Source organism: Anneissia japonica, unplaced genomic scaffold (genome assembly GCF_011630105.1).
Source record: "Anneissia japonica isolate Jap-2015-1 unplaced genomic scaffold, ASM1163010v1 scaffold287834_len5846547_cov211, whole genome shotgun sequence".
Taxonomy (NCBI): Eukaryota; Metazoa; Echinodermata; class Crinoidea; order Comatulida; family Comatulidae; genus Anneissia; species Anneissia japonica.
Window position 1 is genome coordinate 3,946,689 of NW_022704992.1, and position 22,905 is coordinate 3,969,593.

Here is a 22,905-nt window from a genome sequence, read left to right on the forward strand (position 1 = left end):
GCATAATATATATTTTGTGTTGTTTTTGTAAATAGTAAAATATTGAGGCAATATGAAATGGGAAATTAATTTTTTTAAATGAAATATTTGTTCTTGTAGAATTAAAACTGTTTAAAAATGCTTAAGATGTTACAATTTTGTCAATTACTATTTTTGTAATTTTTTAGTTGCAATGAGGTTCTTGGTGGTATTTGTGAAGACAGGTAAAGTGACTGTAATTTAGTATTCTCATCTGAAATAAGCTAAAAAGCTCATAAAATTTTTATAAATTCTTGCTATAAATATTCCTTTATTTTGCTTAGAATACAACTGTAATTTGTATGTAATTGATCAATTCATATGCTTCCAGAGCTGAAATAACTACCAGTATTCCCTAATATGCTACTCCAAAATGTAGTAATGCTGTTGTTATTATTTTAATTAATGTCCTTATTGATTGATATACTCAAGTATTTTCAATTTAGGTTTTCATCTAATGTTAAGATTGCTCATTCACTCGACAATCATAGATTAGTCTATTAATTTGTAAAAGTTATTTTTCAATCTTTATTTGCTTCATAATCAAAAATATTTTTACCTTAGAATTCTGATTGTTGATATGGAGTTGACTTTTCCTCCATCTATTTCTTATTTTTACTTTCATCTTCTATTCATTCATTCATTCATTTAAATCATTAAGATTTTCCATTACCATTTAAAGATTGATTTAATTCCCTATTTCATACCATATTTTTTTATATAACCTTTAGTATTTTTGTATTTCTTTTTTCATTTTGTGTTCGCTAAAGTACTTCAGAAAGCTGAAAATTACAATGCATTATTTAAATTGATTTACTTTGTGATATATTAGCTTTCAATTGTAAATTTGAAAGAGAATTTTTATTCAGTATATACTGTCACCTATAAATAATTCTTTTCCTATTTCTTTGGTTTTACTGGTAGCCATTTTAAGGATTGAAAGTTGATCCTTTTTAATAATAATAATTATATTAATTGAGTGGTTTTCTGATTTCACCTCATACCACTAATTCATATCTTTCATTTTTTTTTGGTATGGAAAATGGGAATCTAGTTCTTATTCATTTTTAGTGATTGATTAAAACTTTTAGCACTCATTTTTTACAGTATTTGTTAATCTTTGCTAAAGCAAACCCCAGTGGTTTAAAATGCTTTGCGTTTCTGATGTTTAGTGTTATTTTACGATGTATCTTGCTTTTAGTAGCAGGCAACCCTGTGACCCAGTTCATTGTAATACAAGATATTACCCAACATTTTTTGCTGTACTTAAAGTAAATTGCGAAAATGCTAGTTTCATTATTTATCGCAGCAGATGATTATCAGTGTCAGATCCAGGAATTCAAAATAATGGGGGCCTGGGGAGGTACTTTCACAGATCGGGATCCATACAAACTCAGCCCCACCATGGTTGGGGCTGAGGTAAGAAAATTTTTGATTATGACACCTAGATTGCTGGAAATTGCGCTCTCAGATTTAAAATTTGAATATACTCCTTGAATCCGCCACTGATTATGATTATCAGAATAGTTTCTGCGCGAGTCTATTAACATGTATTGAGCATCAGTATCATCATTATTTTTATCATAATCATCATCGATATTTTAAGACCACATTAGAATTGTCTCTTTTTTAAAAGCTGAATTAAAGTGTTATCCAAGATTTTTTACAGGTATGTCAATATAAAAATTAGAAGCAAGCATATCTTCAACATCATACTATAATATATTAACATATTTATTATATAATAAAAATGATAATCATAATCATTATTCATTCATATTTTAGAGAACTAACCAGCAACATCATTATCAACATCATCATTCATTATCATCAATAGCATCATCAGCATCATTACCCTGATTTGTTGCCGTTTGCTGTGATAGTGGTTTTGCTTTTTTGTTTTTTGTGTGTCTTTCCATCTTTTTTTTTAAAATAATAATAATAATAATAATTATGGTGTTTTGGGTTTTATGGTTTTGGTATGGTGATATTTATTGTAATTTTTATTATTATACTTCTAGTAATTATTATAATGGTCTTATTTTTATGTACAGTATTTTAAATTGTATTATATTTGGTAGGAAAGCTTTTAAATACAATGCATAGGTTGAATAAAGAAAATTTGAAGAAAAAAAAAATTGGAAATTTAAAGATAATCATAAATATCATGATCATCATTATCAGCAGCATCATTCACCATTAACATCAATCTTTGCTGTATTATGTCATTGCCAACATTATCATTTTAATCATAACAAATCATCATTAACAAAATTAGCTGATTAGTTGACGTACTGTAAGTTTACTTGTGATAATTGCTCAAGTCTTCAGACAGACAGCGCCAATCCTCATAATTACTGATTTGTCATCGTTTGGATAATTAAAATTTTAAATGAATATACGAATAAAAATAGATAGAAATTGATGCTACATTTAATTCAGTCTGTGTTTTCTATTATCTATGATTAATTACATTAGTTTTTAAATTGTTTGTTACAAGTAGTCACAGCATCTTAGAAATATGATCAGCGATTAAAATCTATTTTCATAAAGTTGATGCAAAAAAAAAATCACTTGTCCCCACAACAATCATATTACACCCCAGGCTACTGGCATGTATATGACATCATACCACATTATTGCAAATCACGTGTTTGAATTTCTGGTTTTTTTTTTTTTGTTTTTTTTTTTTCCAGACAATAAAAATATGTTTTTATAACAAACTTGATAGTGTGATTGTGTTTTCATTTAATAATTTCAGATGAGCCATATCCATCCTCATGCTTTTTGAAAATGTTATCCTTTATATGAAAATAATTTCAATTGAAAGTTTGTACTTAACTATGCAGTGTATGTAATTTCATCATTGAATTTTATTTCAGTATGTTAATATTAGCTCAATGCTACTCTATACAGCATGAATCATTCAAATACAACATTAGAGGACTACTACTGTTGTTATATCGTGAGGATGTCAATGTTTATGATTGTTCCTTTACCCAGAAATAATGTAATTACGGATGTTGTTAGAATACATTAGCCGATAATTTATCTTGGGTTATTGCCATGGATATTGTGAGGTCAGTGACTATTCTTGACAATTGAAGTGAATTTAAGATAATGGATGAATTAAAGAATGAAGAGAGCACATGTATACAAGCTTATTTCTCAATACATTACATTATAATTACAATGATGCCATAATGAACTCATATATAAATTTATATGTTGTCGATACTGATGATAGAAGAGTAGTGGGCAGAAAATTTTTGATATGAGCATGAATAGAGATAATGAGGATCATGGCCGTAGTGAAGGTGATGATGATAATGAAATTGAAAAGGATGCGTTGTTGGTTTATTAGTCTATCAGTGGCAGGTTATCCTATCTTTTACCAGTCTGGGATGGCACCAGTTTTAGAAGGAAGAAAATGATAATTGAAACTGAACAAAAAAATTATATTAACTACATCCACATAAATACAGTGTGGAGGTACAATTTGATACTATCATTGTATAGCTTGGATTGGATTTTCGGTAAGAGATGTAGGTCTACCAATTGATAAAGTGAACCCATAAAAGTCCCTGGAGACTTATTTCCAATGTGATCCTTCTGATGGTAATTGGCAGCGAAAAAGAGTGTACTGCATTCTTTAACCTGCACATGAACCATATTGCAGTGCGCTATTGAAATATGCATAAATTTCAGCCCTCTAACACAAGGAGAGCACCAGTTGAATTGAAATGGGAACCAAAGGTAATAATACTACTAATAAAACACATTTCTAAAGTGCTTCTTAAAGAACAAAAAAACTGGCTTGTTATCGGCGCTGGAAGGTGTTAGAAAGAAGTTGAGCTATTTGAAGAGGAAGGATTTACTGCAAGATTGGATTTGAATAAACTAAGGATCAGAGATGATATGTAATTGTGGGGGCAGAGAGTTCCATAGTTCAGTAGTAGAAAAGGAAAAAGAGCATTCACCAGTACAAATGTGCTTGACTTGTGGAGTAATAAGTTGGAGGGATTGGAAACGAACAGTAGATCTCCCCAGTTCAGCACACACACACACAGTGGCTACCACAATGTAGCCAACTGAGCCAAGCTACTTTCATCATGGATGATGAAATTGCAAAAACAAATATAGTACATTCTAATCATGCTTGTCTTTATTAACGGATGTAGATAAAGTAAATTATTCCCAAGTGTCTTTATGGTATAAATTGAAAAATGTCAACTTCTGTAATTAATGGTGTAGAGAGACAAATTAATCTTCATAATAAAAAAGGGTCATACTTAGGCCAATTTTAATGGTTCTTCGGATGAATATACATCCACGTGCCATTGTGGTGGGCTATACATTGGAGTGGTAATGACGACATAAACCCCATTCAAAATCGACCCCTTGTGTATGCATAATTTTATGTCACCAGCTATTGTTTAACTTTGTAATAATAAGTGATTAACTTGTTCGCTGGCAGTGACGAGTATACTCATTCCACTTGGTGTTGCTGAGGGCTTGTCGAAATCGGGGTAGCATTCTAGCATTTATTACTTATTTGTTATACATTGTAGAACCACAGACTCAATGGCTGGTAGTTTAGGGAAGATACACCTAGACGATAGTGTACAAATAACGTATGTATATTTGTGTCTACTGAGCTAAGAATTAATTATAAGGCCCCACCCACTCTTGACCGTCACCCTAGATACACTGTACACAATAAAGTAACACATGATCAGATATAGTGTGATTCGGTCGTGATTTATTACGGCAAAAGGCAAATGGACCGTTGCACACGATCGGTCCCTAAATTTAAAAATTCTTAAAAAGTGGCCAACAAGCCAAGCGGCAGGGTGCCGTAGCGCCCTAGTGTATTGGAGGAGGAAGGGGTTGCAGGCGGGAAAAAGAATTTCCAAGGAGTTATCGGTGCACAGAGCGAGGTAATTACAATCCGCAATGAGAAAAGGGGTCCGGTTATGATTCCACACGAGGAAATGCAATAGGTTGAGATTATTACGCCGACCGAGTGATACCAATTGGGGCGTACCTACGCCCCTTGACACGAAGGGGTTGTGTTATGTTGCCTGTAGTAAACTCAAGCGGCACGAGTGGGGGTGCCCTTTGAACATCTGCCCATGCAAATGGCGGAGATAACTCGCACTTGGCATAGTCAATAAAAAGTGCTGTCACAGTGCCACCCACGAGTTTACTCGTCCCCTAATATTTCCTCGTCAGTTTATTAGATACATCATTTTGATGATGACTAGATAAATATTCAAAAAAGTATGTGTAAACTTGTTTTGGCACACAGGGAGGAACCTTTAACAAAGATCTGGCAGTTAACGTGTTTATAAGAATATGAAGGTTTATTTAATATTCTAATGCACAAAACATCTTGAATTGTTGTTGTTTATTTCTTTAGACTGCAGGCACTTTCAGTACTTGAGTACTGTTTTTCGAAGTAGTACAGTTATATACAAACAAATCAGTTAGCAGTGTTACAAAGCATAGACAACCAAGTATACTGTAATAGTGTATTATTTAAAAGTTGTATAGCATAAACATTTTTTTCCAAAACATCAGTTCCTGACATATAGATGTCAGAACATCCTGTAAAATTATTAAATTATGTGATTTATGTTTTGTTGGTTTTATAAAGTAAGTTTATGTATTATTGGAAATCGAGATAGTTTATGTTTATTTTTCACCAATATCTCAACATTAATTTTGTTACAAATTAATTGAGTTAGTCAGCAAACCATGGGCATAATTTAAGCAACTCCCCACAGGCACATTATTATTCGTATAGTACTTAAGCACTCCGTTCACCTGCCGTCTGCGTACTCTTGTCACCCATTAGCTCCATTACTTGTTGTGTTTGTCTGATAGCATTTGCTTTAACCTTATCACTATCAAAAGCCCTCAAGGAATTCTAGGTGTTAGAATACCTGGTCTAATTTGTGATTATTAATGTTAATGTTATGATGGTACTTGTTTAGTATTACTTTTACATTAAACTTTGGCTCATATTTGTACATTGGCACATGTTATTGATCATAAATTTATTAATTAAATATAAGATCCCTGAAACTATATAAAAAAAAAACATGCTTGTTATATAATGGTCTTTTTTTTTTAGTATATTTAATTGTTTATGTTAGAATAATGTAAATTGTCAACATCATGCAATGCTGTATGGCTGTGAATTGATGTCAATAAAAATTAAAAAAAAATTTTTTTTTTAATAGGATTAACAACGTAGCTTGCCTTCTAGTCCCATGGTCCTAACTTTAGATTTTGTGATATTCCAAAAATAATGAAGTGTTTGTAAATATCAGATTACCCAATCGTTGAATCATACCCGGAATTGTGTTTAGGAAAATGCCAGTACGTAAAATTGACATAAATTGGGGGTAGGATTATACCCAAGTAATTATTTTTTCTATAGAGTACCACAGTCGTGTCTTCACGACGCCAGGTGGCGCTCTCTTTTGTCAACGGACGTTAGTTACTGTTCATTACGCTTGAATGACTTCATAGGCTTTCTGGAATAGGCATTTTAAAATCTAATATTTTAACATCAAAATGTACTAAAAACACAAAAGCTCGCATTATATTAGTTATCGAACACACATTTAATCACCAATTAAAATTTACCAAGAAAAAGTAAGATACATCTTAATAATTACATTAGAAATTGGGATCAATGGTTTGTCAGTGAAGAAAATGGCGTCCGGTTGAACGCTTTTTGCAACGATAGCAACAGAGTAGTATCATGTGGTATCGTGATGTAACACTGTTTTGTTTCTTAGATCAGCACAGAGAGTATATCATTATGGCTAATTTAATGGCACCATCATGCTCTTGAAAACACAATACAATAAAGACTATTAATTCTAGATTAGATGTAGGATGTTGGTATAGCAGTAATAAGCAACAATGATGATGCTGTAATGCATTATAATGGATTCATTAAAAAGACACATTGGGCATCGATGTACTCAGCTTTCCAAGTAATCCACCTCAAATATTGCATTAAATCGCCTCCTTGATTCACTCTGAAGCCCATCTACTAGGCTAGCAATTAACAAGACTCCTATATTGACATAAAGCTTCGTGTAATGACATTTACTACTGATGCACCATTATTTTTCTGGAAGGTAATAACACAGCTGATCAATAGTCAAATATTCGTTCAATTTATTCGTGAGAGATAAAATTGTAATAATAAGTGATTCCTAGGGTAATACTTGAAAAATTACCTTTTATTGGTACTGTAGATGCTTATTATTGAGCACGTCAGTTTGTAATAAAAAAAATATCCACATCAGATCATGGTTAATATATTGTTAAGCTAAGATGTTGAGCATAGAATAAGGAAGGAAGGGGATGTATTTTTTTTTAAGTGACTGGAAGAATAAAAAATTTTGGGCTGTGGGAGAACTAATACGTCAGTTGCTTAGTCTTACAATATATTTTATGTCAAATATGTGATTATAATGAAAAATACTAAATATCACCTGTACTGAATGTATCCTCTGTATATCTATGATTTCATTGACATGCATACAAGGAGTAAACTCTTTGACAAGATAAGTGATTAAACCTGTGATGATCACATCTGACAGGTGTAATTTAAGTATTGATTCCGTGAGTGCCTTCGTGTTGCCGAAAGTCATGCCAATTTTAGCCTTTTCTGATTGTTTATTTTCCTCTTTCAAATAACTTCATGAAATAGTTACAATCATAAAACATACGGTCTTCACTTGAGGTAAATGAAGATTTTTTTTTTTTAGATAGCATCTGATTTATGTATGAATTTTCACTTTTGGTCATGTTAATTAAATTGTGTGAACTTAGTATTCTTTTATCTATTATTATCTTGTGGTCTTCTAAAACAACTGCAATAATACAAATTTATTTAAAAAATTATAGTAATATTGTAATAATATATTATTGTAAAGTTTTAAGGGCAATGTTGGAAAATAGTGACACAAGGAGCGACGATTAACGTATATTAATGACATGCTGGTTTTTGCATTTCAGAGTATATTGACGTTGTATATAGATAGAGTATTGTTAATTTAGTAAATAATTCTGTTATTATTTCCATATCTTATCTGCATTTGTCAATTTATGAGCTTTTTATTCATTTTCATTTGTATTTTATTTTTTTCATTTTAGTATTTATATCATAAAAATATGATACGGTATATACTTTTTCAGAGTTCATAAATTAAAGTTAGTTAATAAAATCAAAAACCTGTAAATGTAGTACTATATCAATTTTTCAGATTTATGGAATTACTGATAAGCTCCAAGAGGAATGAAGTACGCTTTTTCTACACGCACCAAAATAAAATATATAGCGAAGAATTCGAGCAGGAGTTCCCAATTAACGAATGGCACAAGGTTGCACTTAGCGTCAGTGGATCACACATCACTCTCTATGTTGATTGTGAGAAGGTGGCTGAAAGACGCATTCTTGTTCCAGATACGGATATACGTAATGAAGACCTCAACATCTGGCTGGGTCAAAGGGGACCATCTAAGCTTCATTTTACTGTAAGTTGATACATTATTTGTACTTCGACAGATAATTAATGTTAATGGCCTCTTGTTTTGCTGTTATTTCAGAAAAAAAATATATAATATGAATTAATGCAGATTAAGATAATTTTATTGACTTAAACATACAATGCTGCCATATTATGTTGCTTTTTTTTGTAGCAAAATGACGTGAAACTATGGATGAATAAAGGAACAAATGAATGAAAAGAATGAATGAATAACAGAATGAATGAATGAATTAAAGAGAAATTATGAATAAACAGAATGAATGAATTTTATTAACCTGATGTTTTTTTCTTAAGATGAAGGTATTTATTTTGTAGACATAAGTAATTGCTTGAGACTCTCATCTTTGTTGTAGACATCAATTATCTGTGTTCTATTCAAATTGAACTCTCCTGTCTCCTGAGTTAAAAGTAAAATGATCTAGTATCATTAGTAGTAGTCTGATACTCATATTAACCCTAATCAATGGAACAAATGTCTATGGAAGACATCATTCCCTTGTTGAGTGTTTTATGATGTCCAGTGCTAGTGCCTAGCTTTCCTAAGGACGTGAATAAAATACATCGAGTGAGAATTGAACTCAATCGTAAGGGTGCAAACCATGTAAAATTGTAATTTCTTTCAATATTCTTTATTGTTTGTGTATTTCAGGGCATCGTACAGCAAATTAAAATTGTGGTTGCGAATCATGGATTCTTGCACCAGTGTCCAGAGCTCGATCGCAACTGTCCAACCTGCGGTGAATACCTGTCGATGGTTGGCATGGTAACAGACTTGGAAGAAGTCGTTCAAAAGCTACAGCATCAAGTAAGAGCCATTAAGACATTCTCATTGATTTTTCATTTCGATTCGCTCCAACAGTTACTGTGTTTGCCTACGTACTGTATCCAACTATGACCGTGGTTTCAATTCCCATGAGTTTTCGCCAATATTCAGACATATTTATTCTCTCATAATGTGATTGCACTAACAACACTATACATTGTTTCCATCTGTGATGTTTGTTTGCTTTAACGAAATAGTAAAAATTGTATTTAATAACATTTCAACTGCTCTTAGCAATATTATTTAAGTAAAGTAATGGTGAATTCAGTCTAGTAATATAATATTGCCTATCAATGAAAATCTTCCTTATCATAGACTAATAAGTGGTATAAAATTGTCCATACTTTAATGTTTTTAGAATTTCATTTAGGAAACAAGTCATTGTTCCTATTTAAAAATTGGGGGTTTTTCATTTAGTTAATCGATTTTCAGTTACTAAGTTAGTAATGATTAATTATTATGAAATTTATAAATATTACAATATCTATCAGTGCTTAGCTGGTAGATGGTCCTCATTAAATAGCTCTTAGAATAATTTTTCCAATGAATGGAATGGAAGTAAAAATCTGCCTATTTGAAAATGTTTGGCATTTGCTTTGGAGCGAGTTCTAATGTATCTCTTAAGCTTCTCTTTTCGTTTAATCACTTTAACACCCTCAAGAGGTTGAACCAGGCAAACATTTCAAAAACTGCAGTCAAGGTTTTAGGAGAAATTATAAGCAGAAATATAGGGAAAACACTGTAACATGGAATTTGATCGTGTTCATGTGTTGCAGCTTAACATAAGTAATTTCTGTTATTACAAGTTTGCTATAAATGCATTTTGTCTTCCATTACTGTCCTTTTTTTTTAGTGTTTAACAAGAAAAGTGATTGAAGATTATGCGTATTTCATCAAACTTAATTTTGAACCATGTAATTTTATGTTTTATAAATTTTATTTAAATATTTCTTATTTTTCTTTTAAGTTGAATGAGCATTCATTTTAAAATGTCAACTGCCATGATTTTGATATACGACATTCTTCTGAAAATAGCTCTTAAGTCTGGTTGTATATTCACCAAGAAATTTATTTGCGTTCCAGTTAAACGTAGCCGAGGGTCGATTGTCCGCCCTTGAGATGTGCGGCTGTGTACAAAGCTGTACAGTGAATGATGTGACGTATCAACATGGGAATACTTGGATAGATCGTTGCGATAATTGTACTTGCTCGGTGAGTTATACCTCCTTAACTAAGGTTTTTATTCAAAGCTGAAAAATATACTTTTATGAGCTAAAGGGGGAAAAACTAACATTTAATAATTGGATTTCTTTTTGTAAATTATTAGTAGACATAATTGAATCTTATATAAAAGCCAAGAAAATGTGTAATCTTATCTGGTTTTTTTCCTCTTTAAACGTATGATAATTTTGTTTGGACATATACTACATTAACTACATATCACTGTAACTGAGTGACAGTGATTTCTATGGTATGATAAATCTTATAATCTTAGTGTGTGTCATAAATTAATAGAAATAGTAAACTACTAGTGAAAAAATTAAATAAAAATGATTCAATGATACATAAAACGAACTAAAAGGCCTAAAATTCGATTATAGGATTTTCTCTTCTTTTAATACAACTTCTCGATGAATTTTAATGTTGTTTTATATTCTATTATGTTTTTAATTAATACTGTATCATTATAAATATCATGTTAATTATGTACATATTGTCAAAGATAATCAAACATAATATTGCTGTGTATTTCACATTAATGTTATATTAGGAGGGGAAAGTCTTCTGTGGCCCAATGTCTTGTCCGGAGCCTAAATGTAAGAATCCAGTCGTAGAAGATGGAGAATGTTGTCCAGTGTGTAAAGGTATGTAGAAATAATAACAATAACAAAATTACTCTACTAATACCTTGGTACTTCCTGGTATATTTTTTAATTGCCTTTTGGAATGTGAAAAACAAACCTGTTTTCCTGTTTTGATTTAAGTTTGTCTTTGTCTTTTTAAATACTAATTATTTCTTGTAAAATAAATTGGTTATTTTCATAAGTCAGATATTGCACTGTACACTGAATCAATTACTGTACCCTGTCATGTCTTTTTTAATGGACCGGACAATTCATCTTTAAAAAAGTCTACTTAGGATTACTAAGCAGGTTGAACCAATGACCTATTGGTTGAGTACCTTCCATTCTTATTCCAATCAAAACAACAATTCTTTGTTTCTTTATTGACAAGTGCTGTGTTTCAGTTGTGAGCTAGCCAATCAGAGAGAGTAATAAACGGAAAATTGATGCCTGAAATGTCTGTTTTGTATGCCAAGCCTGTGTGAAATTTTGTCATAATTGGGTGTGTTTTTATTAGATTGGGGTCATAACCATGCCAGTTACCGTGAGAAAAACATAAGAAGAACTATGAATTTGGTGATTGTGTTTTCTGACCATTTGAGGCAGAGCTCCTAAAATAACAATAAAAATGATAATAATATGAATAAGTAGAGTAAAGTCAATTGTATGACTGTAACATACCAAATTTGATTCTAGTTACTTTGCATACATATAAAAATAAATATGATGAACATTCAATTAAATTCATTTCAATATTTTGTATCCCTAAACACTGGGCTATAGACAGAAACAAAGGTAAGTGTTTTTGCACCTTCACAACATACCCACCTCTCAACATTTTACATTGGTGTCAGTAATTAGAATTTACTGACCTGAGACATTAATGAATTGACAATGCCCCAGTTCCATGCAGTAGTTCATATGGACTCACTGAATTACATTGACCTTGCATGACTTAAGTATTAATTAGTCTACGCAGATTGATCATCTGTTTACATTACCTTAGATCTTGCAATTGATCCACCTGTGTCCAGTAAAGGCGATTTCTGGTTTTTTCAACTGTAGCTAATTCTGTCTCTCCCTTTTACATGTATTATTTTTGCAGAAAATTATTATTAATATTTGTTTGTAGACAATTTGAATATCAATGTTTTTTTTGTTTTTTTTGTTTTTTTTTTCAGACCACTGTATATATGGCGAAAGCAAATATGATCACTTGGAAAGAATGGCTCGGAAGGGATCAAGATGTCTGGAAATGGAGTGTTTGGTAAAGTCCATGTTATTTTCAAAATATTTATTATGAAAATTATAGTATATGATAAATTAATAATAATTGTTATAGTAAATACCTGAACATCCCCCAACCTAAATCTACCACTGACATTAATTGCTTGCGGTACACCATGTGTATAGTTCTGAAAAGAACTGTTATTTTTGTTGAGAATGTCTCAATGTTTCGATTGAGTTGCTTCAATCATCAACAGGAGAATAATCTAGGTCAATGTATCAAATATTATTCTCCTGATGACAATTGAAGCGTTCCAATTGAAACGGTTCTTTTCAAAACTGTCTATGCAGTGTACTGCAAGCAATTAATATCAGTGGCAGATTTTGGGGGGGTGGGGAAGTCAGCATGCTGGAAAGTATAAAAAAGGGAAAAAAGAAAGAAAGAAAAGAAATTATTGATCTCCCAACACACCTCAGATGTTATTTCCGGGTATCTAGAAAAAAATAGCTTTAGGGTCGTGTTGTCTCTTATTGCCTGCCCCCCCCCCCCACCTTGTTGAATATCTCTGAATTGGCACATTGATTTTATTATTACCCTGCCATGCAAACCTTCAAACAATAATTGTTATGCACGAGAAGTCCTCACCAAAAGCATTTCTTTGGAATTTTCAGCAGAATGGTAGCATGAGCTGCTTATGCTTCTCGTTAGTGATTATGCTTCTCGTTAGTGATTATGCTTCTCATGTCAGGTACATCTTTGGTGAATTATTACAGGATAGTAGCATGGTAACTGCTGCAACCAAGAAACCATGTGCTCTGGCATCTTGGTAGTAGGTGATACCTCTCACATGTAAATGTTAAAAAGGTGCTTCTTTATATTTTTTGCAGGATGGTAGTATGAGTGTTGCTCAGACTAAGACAGCATGTCCGCAAGTATCATGTGAGCCAGAGGACTCTATCAGTAGACCATCAGACTGTTGTACATATTGCCAAGGTAAGTACCATTAATGACAGCAGTGGTAGGTGACGATGATGACGAAGATGATACATATTTTATTCTGATATATAACATTGGAATAAAAATTGTTGGCTCATCACAGGTGTCTTAATATGTCATGCATCATACTAACAGAGAAGCAAATAATTGATTCTTTATTCTGCTCCATACTATCTGCATCTTGTATGATAAGAAGGAGTAGGAAAATCATGATAATGATGATGGTATTGGTAATGGTAGGATATTTCTAGAGCATCTTCCACAATAAAATCATTTCAATGATAATGATAATGTTAATGATAATAAACTAGTATAATAGTATTATAATTTATTTAGTTTTTAGAAATATAGGAAATGTGATAATGTTGCTACTGAAATTGAAATAATATAACATCTATGCTACTCAAGTTTAAGCCATCAACCAGATTATGTTAATTCTGTAACTTATACAGAGCTCTTCTATTCCACTTAAGAAGTATACTTACTGTGCTTATTGTAAGCTCTCTTCTGATCCTGTTTGTGTGTTCAATCAGTGAGTTGTTAAACTGTATAAAAATCTGCTATCACTTATTATGTTTGTAAAATGTTATCTACAATGAGGATTACATTGAATAGTTTAAAGGAATTTATGAAAAATCATAATGATGGTGATAATGATAATTAAACATTTTTTATGATGTTAATTCAAATTGAAGTTAAATTTTAGTCATGACTTTTTCCAAATTGAAATTTGATACTAATATCAATAATAATAATAATAATAATAATAATAATAATAATAATAATAATAATAATAATAATCAAGAATGTTAATAATATCAAGAATGTTAATATTGATAATGAAAATTTTTATAACCAAATGGCAAAAATAAAATTGTTACCAAGCACAGTGACATTTCAAAACCAGGGTTGGATTGCCAGCTGGTATTATCTGTTAAATTACAATAATTAAAGTATGCTTATATAATATTAATAATGACAATTTGTCCATTGATATAATGCATTGTATAATTTTTGTTCTTTATCTTAATTGCCAGGCTAACAAATATATATTGTTTGTATACAGGTCATGATTACTGTGCAACAGCCAACTGCCCAAGTGACAAGGTTTGCCTCAACACAGATTTCGGTCATCAGTGCATCTGCCAAGATGGCTTTAAAGAGGAAAATGAAATGTGCATCGAGATAGATGAGTGTGAAAAGGCAGGAGGAGGAGACGGACATCACTGTAATGATGGTACCTCATGTGCCAACACTATTGGATCCTATGTGTGCCAGTGTTTAGCTGGGTACCAAAGGGAAGATGCCTATAGCTGCTCAGGTTAGCATTACTAATTTACATACAGGCATTACAATTGTAACTAGTACAGCTATTATTGTTTGAATCAAAATTAACTTCATAATTTTAGGTGTTATTGTTACTGGTAAGCTAATAAATACTAATGCTCCTCTAGTTCCTGTCTTCCATATGTGTAAATTGTATTATATAGAATTACAAATTCCTGAAATGTACAGTACCATAAATTTCATTAAGAATAAATATATTTGTTTTACAGAAATTAATGAGTGTGAGATTGACGGTACATGTGGCAGAAACAGCATCTGCAGCAACACAGTTGGCAGTTTCATGTGCGAGTGTGAGGATGGCTATGAGGGAGACGGTATCATCTGCTTACGTAAGTTATAGTTAATTATATCAAAGAATATAGATGACAATTTGATTGTCAGTAACCGTGTACTATGGATTTTGATGCAGCGGTTTTCACTGGTTTTTGAATTTGTGGTTAAGAGATTGTTTATTTATCAAACCATATTTAAAGAGGGTAACTCTTACAGCACAAAGCTGACTAGAAGACGCCCGCTGTGTACAGTACAGTATACAAATCAAGCCACAAGTTGACCATCCTCGGCTGGCCATGCTTAGATGCCCCAGCGTGCATTGTATGACAGGCTGTGAAGTGATCCACTTTATGTTTTAACCCTAGGTGCAAGCATTTCATGGCATATAATCAATAAAAAATAGTAGCCCTTACTGATATTATATTGAATTAATAAGTTATGTTGATACAGCAGCTTCTAAGTGTCTACGTCTGCATTGCTTTTTAGCCATATGTTCACCACCGTGTATGAATGGTGGAATGTGTAGTGCACCTGATACGTGCGTCTGTCCTGAAGGCTTTAAAGGTGATCAATGTGAGACAGGTAGGTGCTTTTTGTCATTCCATATCATCTTAGTATTCTCTCCCATAGAATTCATAATTGTATGTAGATGAAACAGCTGGAGTGAGATATAGGCAGATGATTATAAAGAAGGTTAAAAACCTGAAACCAAAATATATAACATATTTTTTCGAATAAACGCCCCGCTTTGAATAGACACCCCCTCAAATAAACTCTCCCTCTAGAGCCTCATTTGGGATAAACAACACACTCAAATAAATGCTCGCGCCCCCAAAATGAATGTAAACAAATCTAATGGAAGCAACATCATTCTCAAGACATGCTATTTAATGTTCTACTCCAGTAGCAGTACATTTTTTTGCTAATCTGGTTGGGATCAATAAGTCATTATGATCACATAATAAAACATTTTAATGGCAATTATGTGTTGTAATTCCACATTTACAGAGAAATTAAGGGGCCTTTATTTGAATATATAAATATCCATTTCACTCTCTAAAAAATAAATGCTTCCCTCAAAATCGCCTCCCTCGGATAAATGCCCCCTCAAAAACCCTTCTGAACAATAAATGCCCCGGGGCGTTTATTCTAATATATACGGCATATTTCAAATCTTTAATATAATATGATTAAATATAAAGACAAATACAGTGACAATAAGTTATAGTAAGAAATTTATTTTAAATGTAGATACAGTTTGCCCTCCAATAAGGGTTGTCTTGGAATTCAGTGTCCAAAAACAGGCTTTGTGTTAAAAGATTGAGATTGTTTTTTGGTCATTTGTAAAAGTGGTCTTGGGGTTAGAGGGGTCTTGAATTGGAGGATGCACTATAATTATAAACTGATAATATATACACATAAAATAATTACAATTATTTAAATAAATCTGCATTACATTGACTGTATCCTCCTAGATTATTAATAATCTACCACTAATTGATTTGATAGCCATATTTATCAATTTTCTAATAAAAGTTACTGTACATAAAATTAGTCATTTTTTTTTCTTGTTAGTGGTAATAATACAGTTTTTATCTAAAAAAACCCTATTAATATTATATACCCCATCATTATCATCAATAAAATTTTAGTATCATCTTTCTAGAAACGAAACTAGAAAATCGATCTGATTATTCACCAAAAAAAATATGCCATAAATTTAAAAGCTTTAGTGCATTTATATTAAATGTCCTCAGATCATTGTGCATTGCTGGAAGTTGAATACATGGCCTAGATTACCATCCAACTCTTCATATCAGATCCAAAATATCATGTTCACTCCATGCGTCTCCACTGCTTTTATCTGATCTTTTTTTTCACATCAATTTCTTAAGTTAAACTGTCAGAATTAATGTTCTACAACATCATGCAACAAAAAAACTCACATAATTTGAAGAGATACGAGTGTTGGAATCGTGACCTATTCAGATAACCAGAAAACTGGCAGCGTCAACTTTTCTGTCTGTAAAGAACTACATAGTAACTTTCCAATTGAAAATGAGGATAAGAAAAATATTCCTCACCAATTTAATGTATAGAGTATAGATATAGATGTTTTTTTTTAGAATTTGTAGTAAAAAATCTGTAAATGAATGAAAACTGAATTGTTTGATCTGTGACACATTGTGGTTAATTAACATAATAGAATAATATTTTGGATAACATTCTCCTTCCTGGGTATACAGATAAGCTATAGCTTAGGTAATAATGTACTGATAATGGAGTATTGAGAAAGATACCAAGTATGACTGTTGTATATTTTTCAGTACATGTGATTTGCTTTTATATTATTTTGTACAGAAAGACTTGATACATACAAATACAAATACATACCCTGACCTAAATAAATCATCTTAGCTCGCTTATTAACCTATTTTTTTTTTTTTTTTAGATGTAATTGTATGAAAATTCTATGGTAAACATACTGTAATATACAGTGTTAAGTGTAATGTTTTTGTTATATCTGTTTAGATATTGATGAATGTAAAGGTAATCATGGCTGCAGGAAAAGTAGATCTTTTTGTGTCAACTTACCTGGAAGCTACTACTGTCATTGCAAACAAGGCTATGCAAGTTCAACGCCTGATAACAACAAGGGGGCTGGATGTGTAGGTATGTTAGCCCAAGCATGTACTATCTATTTCGCAATGCACTTCCAAAATCAAGGATACTGATGATCCGATATAGCAGGTGGCACAAGTGGGGGTTGGGGATGTAAGGCTTGCAAATATCTCCCTGTCACATCAGCATTGATCTCCCTGTTGTCTGATGTCACTTGAAATCTAGACTAAAATAATGATTTGTCAGTAAAGTTAGGCTAGGCTTTTTTTTATACCTTGTTTTCACATACCTTATTTGTTAAAAAGATTGTCAGAAAGGGACATAGGGTTTGCTAAACAAGGTATTAAAACAGTCTCGCCTTAACTATGATTATACTGTAGTTCAATGTTTTAATCTAAAAGCACAAACTGATACCGCCAGACGAGATATATTTCCCCTTACTTTTACCAGAGTTTTTAACTTAGGCTCTAAGGGCCTTCTGATTTGAACTTGTTGGCAGATTTCTGGAACCATCACAGTTACTACTGTTCTGGAGATGATTGATTTTATTTTATTATTAATAACAATCATTATATGGCATTTACATAGTGTGTGATTTTCATTGAACATTCTGAAAGCATCCGGAGGAATTATTGTCCAGGTCATTAGATGATGTAAAATGAGTTCAACAAACACAAGTAATTTTCTGAAAATGTTTCCCTCAACAAATCCACCAGCATGCATTACAATTAATTTAAACAGTAGTGTATATTTATGTTAGGTACATTGGTATCTTGTAATTATACAAATCCATATTAAGATTCTAAGTGATTTTTTTTTAATTTTTGAGATAATCCTGTTATTGTTGAAGAAGTGATTTATTTATTTATATACTTTTCACTTTATTCTGCAGGGAACATCCTATGTAAGTAATGCAAATACTTTGTTATCGTTACTAAATCTCATCTTCTCTTCACATAGACGTTGATGAATGTGACACCAGCAATGGTATGCATTCCTGCCCGACTGGCACCACCTGTAAGAATGAACGAGGCAGCTACTCATGTCAGTGCAATGAGGATTCGTGCAGTCGCAACTGCATGTACGGAGGACAACAGTTCAAAGATCAAGCCAGCTGGCAGCTGGATGCTTGTCACTCCTGTATTTGTGATGTAAATAAGCACTAACATATTCTTATTTGCACCTTATAAATTAAAAAATTTTATTATTATTTCTTATTATTATTATTATTATTATTATTATTACTATTACTATTGTTATTATTCTTTTTAAATTTGTAAGAGAACTACTTTTTAATGGAATTGACCAATAGTTTGTTGGTTAAGGTGACTGCCTTCAAACGCCATGACACTGGGTTGAAATCTTGTGCAATTATAACATGTTTTTTCCTAAAAGCCATTTTTCTAAGCGTCAAGATGAGAGTTCATTGATAGAGCATTGCCTGGGTGTGTGCAAAAATATAATAGAATTGTGTTTGCTTATTTAACAAATTTGTTTGCCAAAAACATCCAGGAGGAGAAAATAAGAAATTAAATGTTGGTGAATGTAAACAGTGTAATGGGATGTTTAATTGCTTTAAATTTATATCATTAGGAAGAAATAAACCTTATTTCTGAGATTTCAAGGCAGCGGCAGGTGTAATAAAAATAAATATAAACTTTTAATATTTTTTTTTACAAAAATTTCCATTTTTTCGTGGCGGCAGGTGCGCTAATTGGTCAGAAATAAAATTTAATATTTATTCAAAATCATCATTATTTGCAGGCGTTGGGTTTTCTAAATAAGGTATAAAAAAGTCTCATTTTACTAGTAACCTATAATTAGCAAGTGATATGCTATATTTATGTGAAAGATTTTCTTTTAAAATGCTCAGAGGCAAAATTCATAGATATTGAAATGTAGATTTTGTTTAAAGGATGGTGAGATAACTGTCCAGGTGTGTTTTGTAGTATCACCTGAAGCATGGATTGTCATGCTCAGGGCTGGCAAAAGTTCATGACCGTCGGTTGGAGGCATCATCAATGTCCCGGAGTCATTTTGGGGAATAAATTTTTTTTTAATAAACTGTTGGGTTATATAGTGTACAGATAACATTTGGTGCTGGATGCATTTAATAAAAACAATTTTCATGGTCGGAGGCACAAACATTTTTTTTCCAGGCTTGGTCATGACAACTACAAATGTTAATTTGATGCCCAAAATTGTTTTAATGTAAATATTCTTGTTTAAAAAATTTAGAATGGTGTGACAACTTGTTCCAAGATCTTATGTGATTGTACTAGCAGCCCTGTTGATACTAACTGCTGTCCAGAGTGCGCCGACAAGGGCAAATGCCTACACCAGGAGCTTGGTATAATCTACGAGCATGATGATACTTGGCAGTATGCTTGCCAGAAATGCAAATGTCAGGTACGCCTCTTAGCCCTCTGTATTTTTTTTATAAGGATCCCTCTTATAAGAACCTTTTAGAAAACTTTTATTTTTATTATGCTGTCAAGTTAAAATATGTTTGATTGAGGGAGGCTTTTTCTTTTTTCTTGTATTGGATACATATATACTCAAATACCCCCCTCCCCCCATTAAATTCACTGTAAATGTGGAACTACAACACATAATTACAGTCAAAATGTGTTGCTGTGTGAACATTGTTGACCAAGTTAGAAAAAAATGTAATTCTAGAATGTTAATAGAATGTAACGTGTTTGGAATGATGTTGCTTCTATCAGTTTTGTTTAGACAGTTTTTTTTTGGGGGGGGGGGTTATTTGAGGAAAAATAAATATCCTAAGGCATTTATTCGAGGGAGAAGTTTATTCCAAATTAGGCCCTGAAGGCGGTGTTAAATGTCAAGGATTTTTATTTTTTGATTGACTTTAAACTTTAACTCTCCCATATGAAGTTACTTGTACTGCTTGTGTTTCACCTGTAATTGATAAATAATCTCTATTTTTTAATGTATTCAAATGCAGTTAAGCTGGAGAGTACTATAGAGTACTCCCCTAGGGAGCTGAGTATGTGTTTAAGTATTTGTTATTAATATTTTAATTATTATTTGAAATATTAATATACCTGATAATTTCAATGTTCTTTATTAAATTTATTCAAGCCAAATGTCTTAACAGTTGCTAGTTAAGGTAGATATTAAATAGTCATAATGGGTTACTTACACTTTACAGAATTATTTTCATTTATTTAAAACAATATGTATCTGCTTATCTAAAGACCGAGCATAGCTCTATTCCTCAGTTATATCCCCGCCCCCAAAATCATCCCAATTTTATAATAAAGGGTTATGTTCATACAATATTAACATGTTTTTTCTACCATTACAGAACAGCACAATAACTTGCGTTGCCAAACCCTGTCCTCGTCTCAGTTGCGAAAATACTTACACGCCATATGGTGATTGTTGCCCTCGATGTCAGGAACACCATGAATGTTCGACTTTGAGTAGCAAGACCACAGGCACGGCTAGCTGCCAACAAGGTGTGGCGACATTTGAGCACAAAGAACGCTGGTTTATGGATAACGATCGATGCTCTGAATGTACTTGTCTCGTAAGCAAACCAATTATTATTTTAACAGTTTTTTCCTGATATGTGTGACCCACTGCATGTACTTTTATTTAATGGATTTCTTCTATCTGTAGTCTGGTGGACTGTTCGATTACACCTGCATTCCTGTCCTTCAGGGCATATTTGAACTAATTGTATTATGGAGAAATAATCATTCTTCTTAATTTATATGGCAATTTTTTTCCAATTTAGAAATGATTTTCTGATTTCCTTCATCAACAGACTTGTTTTTCTTATTAAATACCTTCCTTTTCTTAGTTGAAAGATTAATTTAAACCAATGAAAATGACAGTTTAGGCTTTTTCTATTCATGTTGGTCAGTGATATTCAACAATTGTTTTATATCTTTTTTCCTTGTTTTTTAGGATGGCAATGTGTGTTGTATGTACAGCAGTGCGTGTACCCCATAAACAATCATGAAATTTACCGGGCTTATCCAAAAAGCTAAACAGACATGGACTCACTGTTTGCATCTGACAGTCAAGGGCTGGCTTACCAGGGCTAGCAATTCAGGAAGTTATTGTTTTGGGTCCACCCACATGGTTATTATTATTTATACATCACTGAGAATCATACATCTCAAACTATGGTGAAGAGAAAATAAATTTTCACTGATGAAATACATTACATGGTATTATAAAATTTCAGTATATTGAGTATTTCATCTGTCTACTTTTTGTAAATTAATCAGTTTTAGTACTGCGTATCTAAGGAAATGTTTGTTCTCCATTAAATATTTAAAATGTTGTAGTTTATAAAGATATGTGGAATTTCTGTGGTCTTTCCCTTTAGATTGCAAACACCTAAAGCAAAGTTGAGACTCAAGCCCAGCCAAACTACTGATAAGTCAAGCAAGGTTTCGATTTGTTAGGATGATGTAGCATTTAAGCATTCAAATTATTAATCCTTGTTTTTGTTAAATTAATATAAAGCTAATTATTGGTCTGTAAGATTCAATTTCTAGAATGTTTTGGGGTTTTCTTAATTTTTTTTCTAGATGACCAGGCCCAATTTCAACACAAGGTTGAAATTCTTCAGTGCACGGTATATACACTGCACTAAATTATTAACAATTTTCAATTTTAGTTATTAACTCCTTCATAATTTTTCTGTTTGGAGTAACTGAACACCATACTGTTTGGATCTGTATTTTGCTTAGATCCCGCCCTTGCATATGTACAGACAAATGTATATTGATAAAAGGAAACCAGTTAAAGAATTTTAGTCCTTATGTGTGTATAGATATGCAATGTTCATTTTGTAAGATGTTTGTGCCAAATATAAAGATATAATAATGTAGTTTTGATCATTCTCTGAAATTTTTTTGTGGAAATGTTTCTACAAAGTTTAGAACTCTAGGGAATATAATACTATAGTGTGTGTGTGTTAACAGAAGGGGTGGCAAGTTAGCGATTGCACTCTCTGATGTTTTTTTGCAACAATATCAATCACTTCATTTCTCTATCTTGGATCATAGATTCAGACACACAATACTAAATATAGCTCATTTGTATAAGTAATTAAAATATCAAATAAATATCTTGTGTGAAAAATTGCATTGTTTTATTACCTTATTTTTAAATGTGACGTTTGAATAAAAA

General features: G+C 32.0%; 1 protein-coding gene across 6 annotated transcripts in view; it reads left to right on the forward strand.

The window, feature by feature from the left end:
- LOC117104912 (protein kinase C-binding protein NELL2-like) overlaps positions 1-22,857 on the forward strand; it is a 51,135-nt gene extending 28,278 nt beyond the window's left edge. For all 6 annotated transcript variants that reach the window (XM_033245827.1, XM_033245828.1, XM_033245832.1 and 3 more), the window contains 14 exons: positions 8,313-8,583; positions 9,247-9,402; positions 10,504-10,632; positions 11,192-11,285; positions 12,446-12,531; positions 13,380-13,485; positions 14,555-14,809; positions 15,045-15,164; positions 15,595-15,690; positions 17,641-17,781; positions 18,691-18,881; positions 19,969-20,139; positions 21,062-21,286; positions 21,670-22,857. In XM_033245827.1, coding sequence (XP_033101718.1) covers positions 8,313-8,583; positions 9,247-9,402; positions 10,504-10,632; positions 11,192-11,285; positions 12,446-12,531; positions 13,380-13,485; positions 14,555-14,809; positions 15,045-15,164; positions 15,595-15,690; positions 17,641-17,781; positions 18,691-18,881; positions 19,969-20,139; positions 21,062-21,286; positions 21,670-21,714 — 2,086 coding nt within the window. In that variant the 3' untranslated portion in view covers positions 21,715-22,857. The remainder of the gene's footprint in view (positions 1-8,312; positions 8,584-9,246; positions 9,403-10,503; positions 10,633-11,191; positions 11,286-12,445; positions 12,532-13,379; positions 13,486-14,554; positions 14,810-15,044; positions 15,165-15,594; positions 15,691-17,640; positions 17,782-18,690; positions 18,882-19,968; positions 20,140-21,061; positions 21,287-21,669) is intronic.
- Positions 22,858-22,905: the final 48 nt, after the last annotated feature.